A 14850-nucleotide genomic window follows, 5' to 3' on the forward strand; every position below is an offset into this window, starting at 1 on the left:
AATATATTATGTAATACCTATATTATAATAGCTTCAGTTAACTTAAGATAAAAATAACCTACAATTATGTTTATTAAAGCTTGTACATTTACGTGTGTAATAAATGTTGTATTTATAGTACATAAAGTGAACGACCACATTATGAAAAAAATTACACGATGTTAAATTAGGGTGACCATTTCATGAAAAAGTGACCATATTGTGAAATATTTTCAAATTTCACGAAGTGTAAAAAATCCGTTTCCATTTCATGAAATGGTCATCTTTTCATGAAAAGATAAATTTCATCAAGTGGCTACGACATATACACATTCAGTGACTCCAAGTCATCCAGACACAAGCTTAGACGAATGATAATTATAAGTACATAGTTAAATGTATATAATATTATAAATTATAATATACAGGTCTTTCCTTTAATAATGAATTGATACCAATTATGATTTCTATATTTTTCAAGTATACTAAAGGAGTGAGGACCGTATTATTAAATTCTTATACCTGCTCATATTTTGTATACCATTTAAAAACTGTCCTGCGGCGATACAATAACTTCTTTTTTCAATTAAGAATTAACTGTTTTTTCTGTAAATCGTTAAGCAGATGATTTTTTTGAAAATGTTTATGTATCTAAATATTTTAATTCTAACTAGGGTTTTTTGATTTATTACATTTTTGTATACTATAAACTACTACAATTAGGATATAATAAAGGTCCGTGATAATATGTTAGGATTATATTATCGTGTTATAAATTATGATGGCTTTAAAATTATAATAATTAGGTATATAGTACTTAATTATATTAATCAATTAACATTTTATAATATTTGTAATTAAATAAATATTATATCTATTTCGTATTTTTGTAATACCATTTTTTAGGACCATTTTCTTAGTAAATAGGTACATTTTAATAAAACTCAGAAACTAATCGTTTGAATTTCGACTTATTAACATCGAAATATAAAAAAAAAAATCATCATGTTATTTAACATTTTAAGAGAAAATGGGTGGTCCTCATTTAAAAAAAAATATGTTAACTTACCAATTAGTATCGTCACATGGCATAAAAGGCATAAATGACATAAAAATGTATTAAGTATTTCAAAATATGATCCTTAAGAAGAATATTGTTAAGAACTCCAAAAATCAACATTCACTATTAAAGGAAAAAATGGGGATGTGCATGCTCGGTGAATCATCCTGTATATGAATTATGAATTGCGTATCTGTATATTCTAAACGACGGCGACAGATTCCGTCCTCGTATTATCGACAATTTGATTTACGACATTTGATGGGCCATCGCTGCATTTATATAATAACGCTCGTGTATATAAGTGTATATATTATAATAATATAGGCACAGTTTGTGCTTATTATTTGATTATCTGTGTGTAGTACTACGTTCAAAAATAAAAGATGGGTGTAGAGGTTTATATTATATATTGTAGAAAATATTTAGAATATAATTATTATCGTTTGGCTATCGGTGTAAATAGTACTAAATACAGTGATGATATTATTATTAATATTGATAATATTATGCGAATTCCGCGGACGGCTATATAATATTATTATATATACGTGTAAATGTGTAATATGATTTCAGTATAATAATATTATAATATTATATTATGTGTAGTTGTGCATTTCGCGTGCATATTATTACTTGTATATGGGTGTATAATAATTATTGAATGAATTATCTATATTATTTTCAGTTAAAAACGATCGTCAAAATTATTGTTGGATTGCAAGTATGTAGTTTTATCTAATTTTTTACTATTGTAGATAGATCGATATTTAAATTACAGAAAACTATACTGTTAGTATTGTATGAATGAATTAACACGCGTAGGTACTTAATACATATGTAAGACTTTAAAAAATGGATTAAAAATGTGAATATTCGGAATATTTCATCTAGTGTTATTACACAAATTGAAGCAATTTTAACCTTGCCTATAATAATTATTTAAGAAAAGTCAAACATAAAATATATCAGCTATGATATACAAGGCATCATGTAAAATCATTGACAATTTTAATATTTGATTTCTATGTTTATGCGTATATACTATATATGTACCTAATGTAAACGTAAGCATAATACAAAATTTGAGGGGAAAAACTAACTACCGTGACATAACTAATCCAAACCAATATTTACAACTTAACTGCACCTCGTATAAATGATTCGCTTATGATTTTTAAACGCAATCGTGCTATAGTATTTACCATAGATTAAATATTCATTGGTCGCATACATGAAGAAAGAAGGATGGCGGTTCGTTTAAATGTTAAAAAAAACTTTAATATAACTTCTAACGGGGCATTTTAGTGTGGTGAATAAAATTAATTTCTTTATTACCTATGGGAAAATAATAGAAACACTTGAATTACATTACAATATTGTGAAACATAAATTTTATGTATACACATCGACCCACGTCCTTCCACCGTTTGTGAACAGCCAACTACTATTTCTATATTGCACATTTAATATACTCGTTGAGAATTTATTCATGTACGTACCTACATTGTACATCAGTGATTCCCAAAATCGGGGTGATGCCGTATCACAATTTTCAAGAAAAACCTTACAGGTTTTATGTTTCTAATATAACATATTTTGTATATTATATATTATGTTCACTATTCATTTTATAATAACACAAACATTTTTCAACTGGCTACTACTTGTATCTGAAATCACGTATATAATATATTTTTATCCCGATAAACATGGGTGTTCGCTGTACTTACCAAAAACTATAAATTATTTTGAAAATTTAAATTGTTTAAAAACAATAATATAGTTCAATACAATACTGTATCATTATTTATTGCGAAATATTTCTAATGAAACAAAATGATGCACAAGACAGGTGATTCTTAACGAATACCAATAGGTATTGATGCGCAACGACAAACACCGCGGCCAAGTAGGTCTATGCATAGAAACATGTTGACCTCAGCAGTTTAACTAACAGTGATGAAAATTTGTTCTTAACAAAAAAATATTCTTATTTACATTTCATAACACATATTAAGAAACTAAGTATTGGAAATGGTATACATTGTCTTTAATGATCGTAATAACGTGTTATTTTTATAGTAGGTATATATATTATATTGATGGGTGCATGAAACTTACTGATACGCGAATATAGCCACGTAGTCTCGTAACGTAGGTATCGACCAAAAACAAACGCATAAAAAGTATTATAGAATCTTTGGGTACTTACGGGTATGCTATCTACTCCACTCAGATTTTAATTAATATTTATTAATAACTACATTAAAATTTATAATATAGGTACCTATATACTCGTAAGCATTGGCGTACTTACCTATATTATATAAAAATATAAATTAATGAATATGAGGGTGCCTGTATTTTAGTGGGGATTGGAGTAGACCGTGTTTTTAAAAAGTAAAAGGTTGGTAACAATTGCAGGTGTAGTTGTGTACAGCCGTATAGGGTACTGCGGTACATAAAACAAACAGCACATGTGATGACATCTTCCCCTGAATTTAATAATTTTGTTTCCAGAAGTCAGAAGTATTTAATGTTAAGGTACACATAATTATTATGAATGAATTCAGTACACAGTAGATCGAATTCATAGCTACTCGTTTACACAATTAATTCTGAGCTTATTGATTTTATTATTTTTTCAATATTTAATATCTTTAAAAATAAATAATGACTTATTTTTTTTTTGCTGATAATATAACACTATATAATATCTGAGGATTTTTATAATATTCCATTCAAAAGATGTCGTTTCAAAAGCTTTTAGGTGTTTTTTCTTTCCTTCTGTATTTTCTTTTGTATTTGAAGTTAAACGTGTCAAGTGGTTACAAAAGTACACGTGGGAAATTGTACTTACGTAGCTGTTCAGTTATCTATCTTAAAATGATAATTAAATAAATTCATACATTTATTATTGTAGTTATTACGAATTTATTGGTTGTAATTTGAATTCAATTTAATTTAGAAAGTCATCGTTGTGTACCGTGTACGTGTGTATTTAATAGCGAATACCCAGAAGCTGATATGTATATGAGGTGTATAATTGATGCTGTACAGTGTACACTGTAGAGTATAGTTGTATTTTTTTAGAACTGGTTTGAAGTTTGGATTTATATTAAACCTTTACATTTTTGTATGACACTTTTTTGCTACAAAAATAGTCCGGTCACAAAAGCCCTTAAGACATCAACTTTAATTGATTAATTTTATAAATATTCTTAGTTAAGGTGATTTTGAATTTACTTCAAGTCTGATTTTGACTTTTAAACCAGTCACGATTTTGTCAACCAGTTGATCTTAAAATCATCTTGTAAATGCCTATATAATTTATATTTGTACTAGATTAATTTATATCATCGATCTTTTGAAATAATATTCTATTATATTAGCTATACTTATACAATATAATTCAGTCATACTAAGTTCTTGACAAGATAATCTATCGTACATTCGTACACAATATACCTATAATACAGTATACATAAGTCAAACATTTTATTATTGCGTACCTAGTAGAAGGTTCAAACGTATTATTTTAATTTCATAAATTCATTATTAATAGTTATATTAATTATTTTAAATTATTACTTACTATTACTAACTAGTATGAAATACGAATTATATAACATACTTGGATTGTAAATAATGAGTAGCTACCTAACGTTTTTTGATTTTTTTGTCCTTATAAGAGACACTTTTTTCATGGTGTTTATCAAATAAAATAATATGTAGTTATATTGAAATGAATATAATCTTATATAAATCCTTTTTTCGTTTATTAACGAAGATTTTAAGAAATAATCAAATGTTTGGTTACATAACATACATTAATTAATTTTATATTCCTTATAAATAATAGTTATATCATAAATGGCCAATGAAGTCACGAATGAAAATAAATATTACATCATACGTACAATGAAATCGTAACGCTAAAGGTACATTAATTTGGTTAATGTGGCCGATACATTATGCTTATACTCTAAAATGGAATCAATATTTTATTAACACGGCAACTTACGAATAAACTACAAATTATTGAACGCTTGTGCAACAGTACTACTTATTGCGTATATTAATTATATTTTCCTGATAGACCTTTATTAAATGTTTGTGTATACAACCTGCAATCGTTCTTACTGTCGTTTGTATTTTACATTAAAATATTGCCAGGCCATATCCGATATTTTGTACTATTTAATTATGTATGAACAACTATGCTGCAGCCGCCGCCCATATTATAGGAGTACCTATATTGCTGCTCGGGTTGTCAACAATTTAATATGTACTTATAAGTTATAGAATCAAAACTGTATATTGGTAATATAATATAATAATATTATATATTGTTCAGATACTTCTGACGTGTGTATTTGTGTGGATCAATTTGTTGCGTATTACACTATAAAACCGTACATTGACATACAGGCAATATAGGTTGGTCTATCTATAAAGCGGTACGCTAAACGTAGCAAAAAACACAAAACCGATATTGGCGTTCGGTTCGCAAGCCTATAACATTGTTTTATTTTTTGTCGTTACGCAATATTACTCGTAATATAAATATGTACGTCGCCCGAAGAAACATGCGGGACCGTCGCTCCGCGTATTTTCGTCGTCGATCCAGAATCGAGCGTGCGAACCTAATTCGACTCGGTCGGGGTGTGTCGTATGGAGATGACGAGAGAGAGAAAAATTGAAAAAAACCTCAAACGATTACGATTTCGGGTGGGGTAACTACTTCAGTCTGTCGACGATAACTTACAAATTGTATAGATTATATATTATTATTATTATTATTATATAGACGCACGTGCTGGTCGCACAATATAACAATTATCGCATTATTTTTACGTGTACCTATATTGTATATATTATATGAAAAAAACCTAAATATTGTTTTTGCAGACCGGAGCACCATCGTCGGCGGTTCAAACGGCAACGGCATAACAGCAGCGGCCACCGCCACGGCCACCGGGTTCGAGATGTATTCGTTTTTCGCCAGCACGGCGACCGCTGCCTCGGGCACCGGAACCATTTCGGTGGCGCCCTCGTGCGGCGGCGCCCCGCTGCCGCCGCATTCTGTCGGCGCGCAGGCGCACTTTACCGGCATCCAGTCGGCCGCTGCCGTCACGCACCAGCAGCAGCACCAACAACAACAACACCACCTCCACCACCACCACCTCCTCCCACTACACCATCTCAATCAGCAGCAACAGCAACAGCAGCAGCAGCAGCAACAACAACAACACCAGCAGCAGCAGTCGGTCTCCGCGGCCATCAATTGTTCCGTGGTGCGCGCTATCGCCGCCGCTTCGTCGACGCAGCCGTCGATCGTAGCCGTTTCGTCCGCACAACAATCATCGACCGTTGTCGCCGGGACGTCCGCCGCTGGCAAAAGTAATTTCATTTTGATTTTGTTCAGTTTTTTTCCTCTATTTCCGCCACGCCTCACATTTGTATCCAATTTTTTTGGAATAACGGATTTTGCGGTTTAAAAAAAAAAATTCAAAAAAATACCAACGACGCAAGTAAGCCCAAATTGGGTTTTTCGTTTTTTTTTTTAAAAACAATTTTTCTATAATAATATATCTTTGCGCTTGGGTGCCTTCGGTTTAAAAGAATAAAATGTAGGCTTCTAACGTGTGCGCAATGCGTACATGAATAATACGGACGGACAAAATGGCTGACACAGACTTTTGTGCCGTTGCCGCCCCACCGGCGTGTGTCACGTTTGCCCCTCGTGGTGTGCGCCCTTCTTCGGGCTCGCTCCTCTTAAACGGACCGTTAACATAATAATAATAATAATAATTCATCGTCGTAGTCGTCGTCTCGTTTTACAACCATTATCGTTATACGTTATAACTTAACGTACCTTTCTATACGTTTATTTAATTATTTTTTTTGCAACACGGTATTCAAAACGTCACATCGTCCTCGAGAACGGACTACACAATGATATCTAATATTAAGTATATTAAAGCTCGTTTTACGATAAGAGAAAAATATTTTTAATCCGTGGTTGAAATACGTCGTCGTATGATATTGGGGTGAGGGGGTATATATTATCCAAAAATCACCTGGCAGGGCGTGCTTGACACCACAAGAGATACGAATTAACAACTACTTTACGACGTTTTATATATATATGTAATATGTATAATGTATATATTATGTATGGTGACCAGACGTAACTTTTTTGTTGCATTGTCCTTATGTCCTTAACAGTATACAAAGTACATGGAATTATATATATATTTTTTTTGGCAAATATAAGATACTAGATAGTACCTATTATTTTTCATAATATAATTATTATTCGTTTACATTTTTTGGTTTGACCTAATATAGTATTTACTATTTAGTATACCACATAATGTGTTTTTACCATAGTATGAATAAACTGCTGTATGTTATAAAATCTGTATAGGCGTATAGCTATAGGTACATATAACATATATTTATAATCATTATACAAACCTTAGCGCATTATATAAACAAACCAATAATTGGTTGCATCCTATCAAATATTAACGTATAATTAGGCAGCAGATAGTACTAGTAGTAAAATTTACTACTAGATTTAAAAATGTATATTTTTCAATAATCACACATTCTGAATATTAATGATATTTTGAGTGTATTAAGTTTCAAAGTGGTTATCGGATAGATACACGCCCATAATAAGTTGAACTTGTAATGCGGGATTATATTATAATATAAAATATTTAGTTTTTTAGTGGATATAAATCGAAACAATATAAAGGGTTCGTGAGTAAAAAAAAATACTTGTACCAATGGCGATGATCTATATGAAACACTCAAGCAAAATATAGTTTACACGTCGGCCAAACCTCTTAAATGAGGCTTTTATTTATTTAGATGGAGGGGCCAAATTATAAAAATTATTTTTACTTAGATTTTTATATCTGGTCACCACCTACTTAAAATATATACGTATATATTATTATATAATATTATTATGTTGTCGGGTTGTACCGAAATCCGTCGTCGTGGTGGTCTTTTGGTGGAGTTCACTCGATGGAAAAGCGTATAGCGTTCCAGTGCCCTAAGGCGTGCCGCCACGGTGGTTTAATATAACGCCACCGCCAGATTCTGTTCTATTTTAGGGTCGGTCCCTAACGTCGCAATGTACGACGGCAATACTCGGTGAGAAAATCAATAGGCGTCCTTGAATTTGAAAAGTGCACGTATATAGGTGCTCGACGAAAATCAAGGTTATATGCCATTTGATCCGTATGATATATTTTTTGTTTAATATGTATATATGTACTTGTTTCGGCCATAATTTATATTATAATTTATAGGCCCGTATGCATCTTATAACTATACAATTGATACGCGTATTATAGTTAGTTTTATAGGGAATTCGCGTCGAATACGTATAATTATTATTATTTTTATTAGTCATACGTTCGAGGGTTAAATCTCCGATTACTGTTCATTCGCTCGCGGTTTCAAAAGAGTAATTGGTGTACGCCTGGTAGTATAAAACCCGCCGCTCTACTACATATACTCTCATGTCGAGATAAATATATGAATATATATTATGTATATGTATTTTTCATTAGTTTCGTTTGAATATGATACTATTATGTATAGTTCCTCCAAAACTTTCAGTTTATATACTTCTGTATTTCCAATATCCAGCATTTCTGTGTATTATCATCATTTTGTGGTAGTATCGAACAATTGAAAAGCAGATTATTATTTTTATTCAAAATTAAGACGCGCTATGGATCAACAACATAATATTATTTTGATTATAAATTATGAATATGAAGAGTAGGTATTTTAAACATTATTTATTTATTTTAGAATAATAAAATGGGAAGTACAACTTTTGGATTAACAACAAAATACATTGTGAAAATAATTTTCACAATCATGATTTTCATTGAATTTTTATCATCGTCGGCGATCGCTTTTTAGTTTATACATGCAAATATTATTATAATAGTCATCACAATATTATCACTTAGTAATATCAACATTTTGGTGCAATTATTATAAACGTTTAGTTGAAAATAAAAATGATTACTTTTCTAGATGTATGTTATTAGACCGTTGATTAGAATTATAAAATAATGTTTCTGGGATCATTTTGCCATCAGACCATTTCATTAAAATGTATTAATGACTATACAAGCGAGCGTATATTACAGTACCTATATATATAATGCAACTCTTAATCCCCTTTGTGACTTAAAGCATCCTATACGCGTTTCAGAATGAAAATACCGTGAAATAAGTACGTGAACTATCGTCTGTATAGGATTTCACGCTTATTATGATTGTTGACCTTTGATTCGAATTTTTTTTTATTTCAACGGGACCATGTATGGTGCACAAAACAACGTGCACAAAACCATAAAAACGTCCGTGCGACTCTAGTACGAGCAGGGTTTGTAGCTCCCGGACTCCCGCCTCCCACTACCAAATGTTTGGGTGCTCACATGTTAAATGTCATAATATATGACGTGTCATTTCGATAAGTAAAGTAAAGGATTATTAGTCGATCGAAATAATGAAAATATTTCACTAGTTTTATTTATAATGTTACACATCGTTAAAATAATCTCGTTTTTCAAACTTATCTGCAGTTATTACTTTTTTTTGTAATACCAACTTAAATTACTAAAGTATAGTTAATAATATGCTATAAAATATTTTAAAATATGTCATAATATAGGTATTCAACATAAAGTTCATATTATTTTGTTTAAATAATAAATAAAATAAATATATTTTTAATACTAAAATACTTTTTATTGTAACGAAAAAAATAGTGAATTATAGGATTTTAGGTTGTACCTATAGCTTGCTTAAATATATTTATACCCGTACGCCCCTGGAAACGACATAACGCCGGGTTCACGGTTCGCCGTCGTCTGTTGTGTCGTGCACTACTCGTGTGTGCCTTTTATCGTATTCCATATTGTCCGTTATAATCATGGTATCATATTATTATTCACTAACCATGATCTTCCAAAAAATATCTAGAGTTGAGCACCACACAGCAGATGACGCAGCTGCAGTGTACACGTATAATATGTAACCAGCTTGGCTAGAGGTTTTTTTTATTTCTGAGTCTTTTCTCGCAAACAATATTAATTAAATTCTTTGTGTCGGGCGGGCACGTTGAACAAACCGCCGTATATTATTGTCTATATAGTCGTTCGTTAATCGAATACATAATCATTATTATAATTATGTTTGTACACACCAATTTTTTTTCCATTTTTAATGATACTAATATTTCTCAGCGACAGTGATAATATATTTTAGATACACTGCGAGCGCGCGTACTGTTTTTCGACTAGTTTATCGTCAAGTCCGCACATACCTATAGATATACCGTAAACATACCCACATAATAATATTATAATTTATAATATCTTAGGACATGGGTACCTACCGCGCAACCACATAGTTTTACGCGATTATCAGCTGAACCATTCGATCCTATAATATAATATAATATTATTATTATACAACACGCGCACGTGATTTTATGTTTACCTAAGGACGCGCGAAATTTTTTTTTCCGGTACGGCCACGGTGACTGTTCGCGGCAGATAATAAAATGTGTGATATAATAATAATAATATTACTGTCGCTCGCGTTACGACTGCGCACCACGTATATTTAGTTTCTTGGAACATTATACTGTTGTTGATATTTTCATTTTTTTTTTATCACAGTTGTACAATTTTTACGATAACAAATATCCAATATTTTGCTGAACAATGATGATTTTCGTGTTTTTTACCGGGTGCTTAAACAATAATAAACGAAATCGGATCTCCGTCTACAAACTATATGGTCTGCAATAAGTGTGCTATTATTAATATTACTATTATTTATTACTACGCATTTTACTCAGATAAATGCACACACGCCGTACGCATATAGTGTGAGTAGCCGCGGGTTTCAGCCTTAAACTTTTAACTTTGAAACCTATACCTATATTGATTTATCCGACGTGGTCGTTTATGTGGCTCTTAAATGCTTTCAACTATTTTTTTTATTAGTACAACCAGTACAACATTTAAAAAAACTATACCTAGGTACTGGCTACCATGATGATTCTACTACTACAGAATTACCATTCTATATAATATAGTATACTTCATTCATTCCGATTTTGCTCGAGAATATAAATGAAAAAATATTCGAAGCGTTTTATTTTCCAAGATTATAATTCTCTGCAAAAGAATAAATTTATAATTATTAATTATAATATATTTTTCTAATTGTTAAATTGTAAAAATAATACATGTACTTATTAAGATTATGGTTCAGTAACGTCATATTGAACGGTTTATCTATGTCATGTTCCACTTCAAATTAGTTCAAAATATTATGTTAATGCAAAATACTAGTTTTTTTTTTTTCATTTGGTATTCGTTATTAATAGACAAATCGTTTGTTCATATTCGATAGAATGGTACCTAAACTCAATGATTTATAAACATTTTTTAAGCTCCAGTATAACTGAAGCAGTGATGCGTTACTAAAAACTTTAATATGGTACATAGTACCCAGACACCCAGTACTCACATCTGTAACTCACATTATTTATGTGTATATATTATTACAAAATATTATAGTTTATTAATCATATATGCAGTTAACGTGCATAAATGTATAATCAGAAAAATAAAAATTACTATTTGGCATTTAACAGTTTTACTTAATTACGTAGGTACACTGAAAAAAAATTATCAAGAAATATGAGCAGTATAAATATTCAAATATATATACATTTTATATCGTTACTTACAGTTAATAGGTTTAATTAATTTTTATCTAATGAAACTCGTACATATGCAATAATATTGTACACTAGTACATATTCACTATTCAGTGGCGCAACTTACAGCGGTCGATACTTAGTTCTAATATAATATTTAAGTGCGTGTAAACATTGTTGATATCGAATCCATTTCAAATCGCCAAGACGGATCGGATATCTCTACGTGTTAAAGTTACATTAACACGGACCAAGTAACATTAAACACGAATAACGTACAAATTCCAGAGGTGGATAGAATTTTCAATTTCAAAATTAAATTACCCGTATCGGAATCTTACAGCAAACAATAATACGAGTAATTACTGTGCCGCTCATTAATATAATGACAACCACTGCAGCTGTAATGGTTTCAATAATACCATTGATTATAAATACTATATATTCACAGTTGATGGCCTTTTTCTTTTCGTGTAAATGTATAATTATTATTGTATAAAAATGTATCGCGTGAAGTAGAAGATGTGCAAGTAAAGTATCTTAGCTGATGTTTGTGTCGTATAAAAATTAATAAGTAAACATTGTGTACACTAAGGTAGTGTGGTGTGTTCTATTTATAACAATATCCATAATATAACAATATTCACGGTCGCCGAGGGTCATGGAAATCGCCATGGCAGCCGGGAAATCAGGTCCGAGAACGAGTTGTGTGCGTAATCTAATAGTAGAGGTACCTATCCTATAGTTGTCTGTTCCAGCGACGTGTGACAACAATAGTAGTTAAAAATTAAGGTATATATTACGTATCATAATAATATGTACTACCACTATTGTTCTTGCATATTTTTATATTATATTAATTTAATAGTAAAATTATATAAAGCCGAATACCGCTTATAACTGCTATTTACTTTATTTATGATTATTGTATTATGTATTATTTTAATTTTTCTAATAATATTGTTGTATTATATTATGCAGAATTAAATAACGTAATGTAAAAATGTAATAAAAAATACGTTTTGATATTTTATATTATTTTGTTAGTAAATTAATATTTAATTATTTAAAAATACTGACGGTCTACATAATGAGCATTTATAATCAATGATAGCTGTACATATATAGAAAAATAATATTGTATTAATCTCACCACCAAACTTATTGATCTTTATTTTTTTAAGCAGAAATGTAAATTGACCATAAAATTATTAGCAATCGCCCCTGCCACTAAAGCTAAGAAGTTCAATACAAATAATAATAATAATAGTAATAGCGCGATTGCGATTTGCGACAGACGGGCGACAGCAAAAAGAGTATACGACCATTAATATTGTCGTATAGTCGTATTGTTCGTATACTGCGGCAAAACTACCGAAACCTTCCAATGCTTTTTCAATTTTCGATTGTCTGGCTGTGTGCATGAAAAAAACATTGTTGATTTAAATTGAACATAATACAATTTCCAAGCCACTCGACACGGGAACATAATATTATGATATAATATTATATTATAATTTAAATTCCTTATAACAGGTGCATAATATAATCTCACTTTTTGTTATCAATAATCATTATTACCGTGTACTAAATAAAATATATTATAAAGTTGCGAATAATCAAAAAATAAAATATACCAGAAAATTTGAAGACAAGAAGTAATATTAATTGTATGATTAGTGTAATAAATTGCTGGTACCTACCTATATTATTGCATTATTATTTGATATTAGGTATGATAAAAATGATAAATTAAACGGATGGGAAAACATTATTTTTCAACACAATATGTGCGTTCGTCGACGTTGAGCCGCAACAAGTCCGCTATTGGGGGGTCTCGCCGTTTATGTTTTGTAAAGTGCGAGTGTATCATTTGTCGTGTTACAAAAGTACGTATCGTACTCAATACAGTATACACATTACAGTGACTATAATATGTCTATATAAGCATATAGAGTATATGATATTTTAGCAGACGAAAAAAATTGTACGCTCGTGTGCCTGCGTGCGTCGCGTCGAGGTCATTCCGGCGAACCGATGTTGATAAGCTTGTGCCAAAACGTAATTTAACACTGTTTTTATTCGCCCCCTTTTCGTGATTTTATTCCCTCTTCTCCACCCCGCGGTGGAGATCCGTCCTACCAAGCCACCGCTTTCTCGTCAAACTCCAGCGCCGTCGTTCGTTACTTCGTATTATTTACGTCTCACTCGTCGATTGTGCAGCGCGTTATCTGCGAAGCTGTACGTGTACCTGTATATCGGCGCGTGCGATTGTGTCTCGCGAACCGCGATTCGCTTCGTGACAATAATCACGACTGAATAACGTAGGTACCTACGCATATTTTTATGGTGATTACGACTTGACTATAAAAATCGGAATTGGGTATCTGTGTTATTAAATTGTTCGATAAAATAAACCGACATAATGTTATTATTATCTTAAATTCTTACACATTATTTTGTACGTGTATCGTCACTCTTCAGCGATCTTCAGTCCCTTCCAAAAAAGATTTGGGTATCGTTTTGTCTGTAGATCTTTTTTTTTCAGTATACATTTAATTTATTTATAGCAAAGCAATAAGCACGTTAGGGTTTATCAGGCGTAAATTCTGGGAATTTAAAAATATTTAATTTCTAAAATTCTTGTAATGTTTTTTAGTACGTTCAAATCTGGAGTATATATGCCAATATGGATACATAATATGGAATCCATCTCAACTTGGGTCATATAAGTCGTCTAAATAATGTACAATTTTACTTTTTAGGTATTTATCTCATAAGTTTGCGATGAATTATCCTACAAAGAACTTGCTTTGAAGTTACCTAAATTTATATCATAAGTAACACCGTATGTATTATGTACACTTTATTCAACATAGGGCGTCGTCAATAGAATAAAATAAAATACAAAATTAGTTCAAATAAAAGTAAACGGAAATTTCGTTTTTATGAGAATTTTTTCTCTTAATTATTGTTTATTCTAAGTGTATTCCTATGAACTTCATATATTGGTATTGTTAAGGGGATT

The 14850-nt window shown here is 30.9% G+C and overlaps 1 protein-coding gene across 5 annotated transcripts in view; it reads left to right on the forward strand.

Annotated features, from left to right (window-relative positions):
* Positions 1–14850, forward strand: part of LOC100164056 (myb-like protein AA) — a 61129-nt gene that overhangs the window by 32139 nt on the left and 14140 nt on the right. For 3 of the 5 annotated variants that reach the window (XM_029488150.1, XM_029488151.1, XM_029488152.1), the window contains one exon: positions 5954–6445. In XM_029488150.1, the coding sequence (XP_029344010.1) occupies positions 5954–6445 (492 nt within the window). Of the gene's footprint in view, positions 1–1727; positions 1764–5953; positions 6446–14850 lie in introns of all 5 variants that reach the window. The other 2 variants (XM_029488153.1, XM_029488149.1) reach the window with 1 other exon arrangement.

This window comes from Acyrthosiphon pisum, chromosome A1, assembly GCF_005508785.2.
Source record: "Acyrthosiphon pisum isolate AL4f chromosome A1, pea_aphid_22Mar2018_4r6ur, whole genome shotgun sequence".
Taxonomy (NCBI): domain Eukaryota; kingdom Metazoa; phylum Arthropoda; class Insecta; order Hemiptera; family Aphididae; genus Acyrthosiphon; species Acyrthosiphon pisum.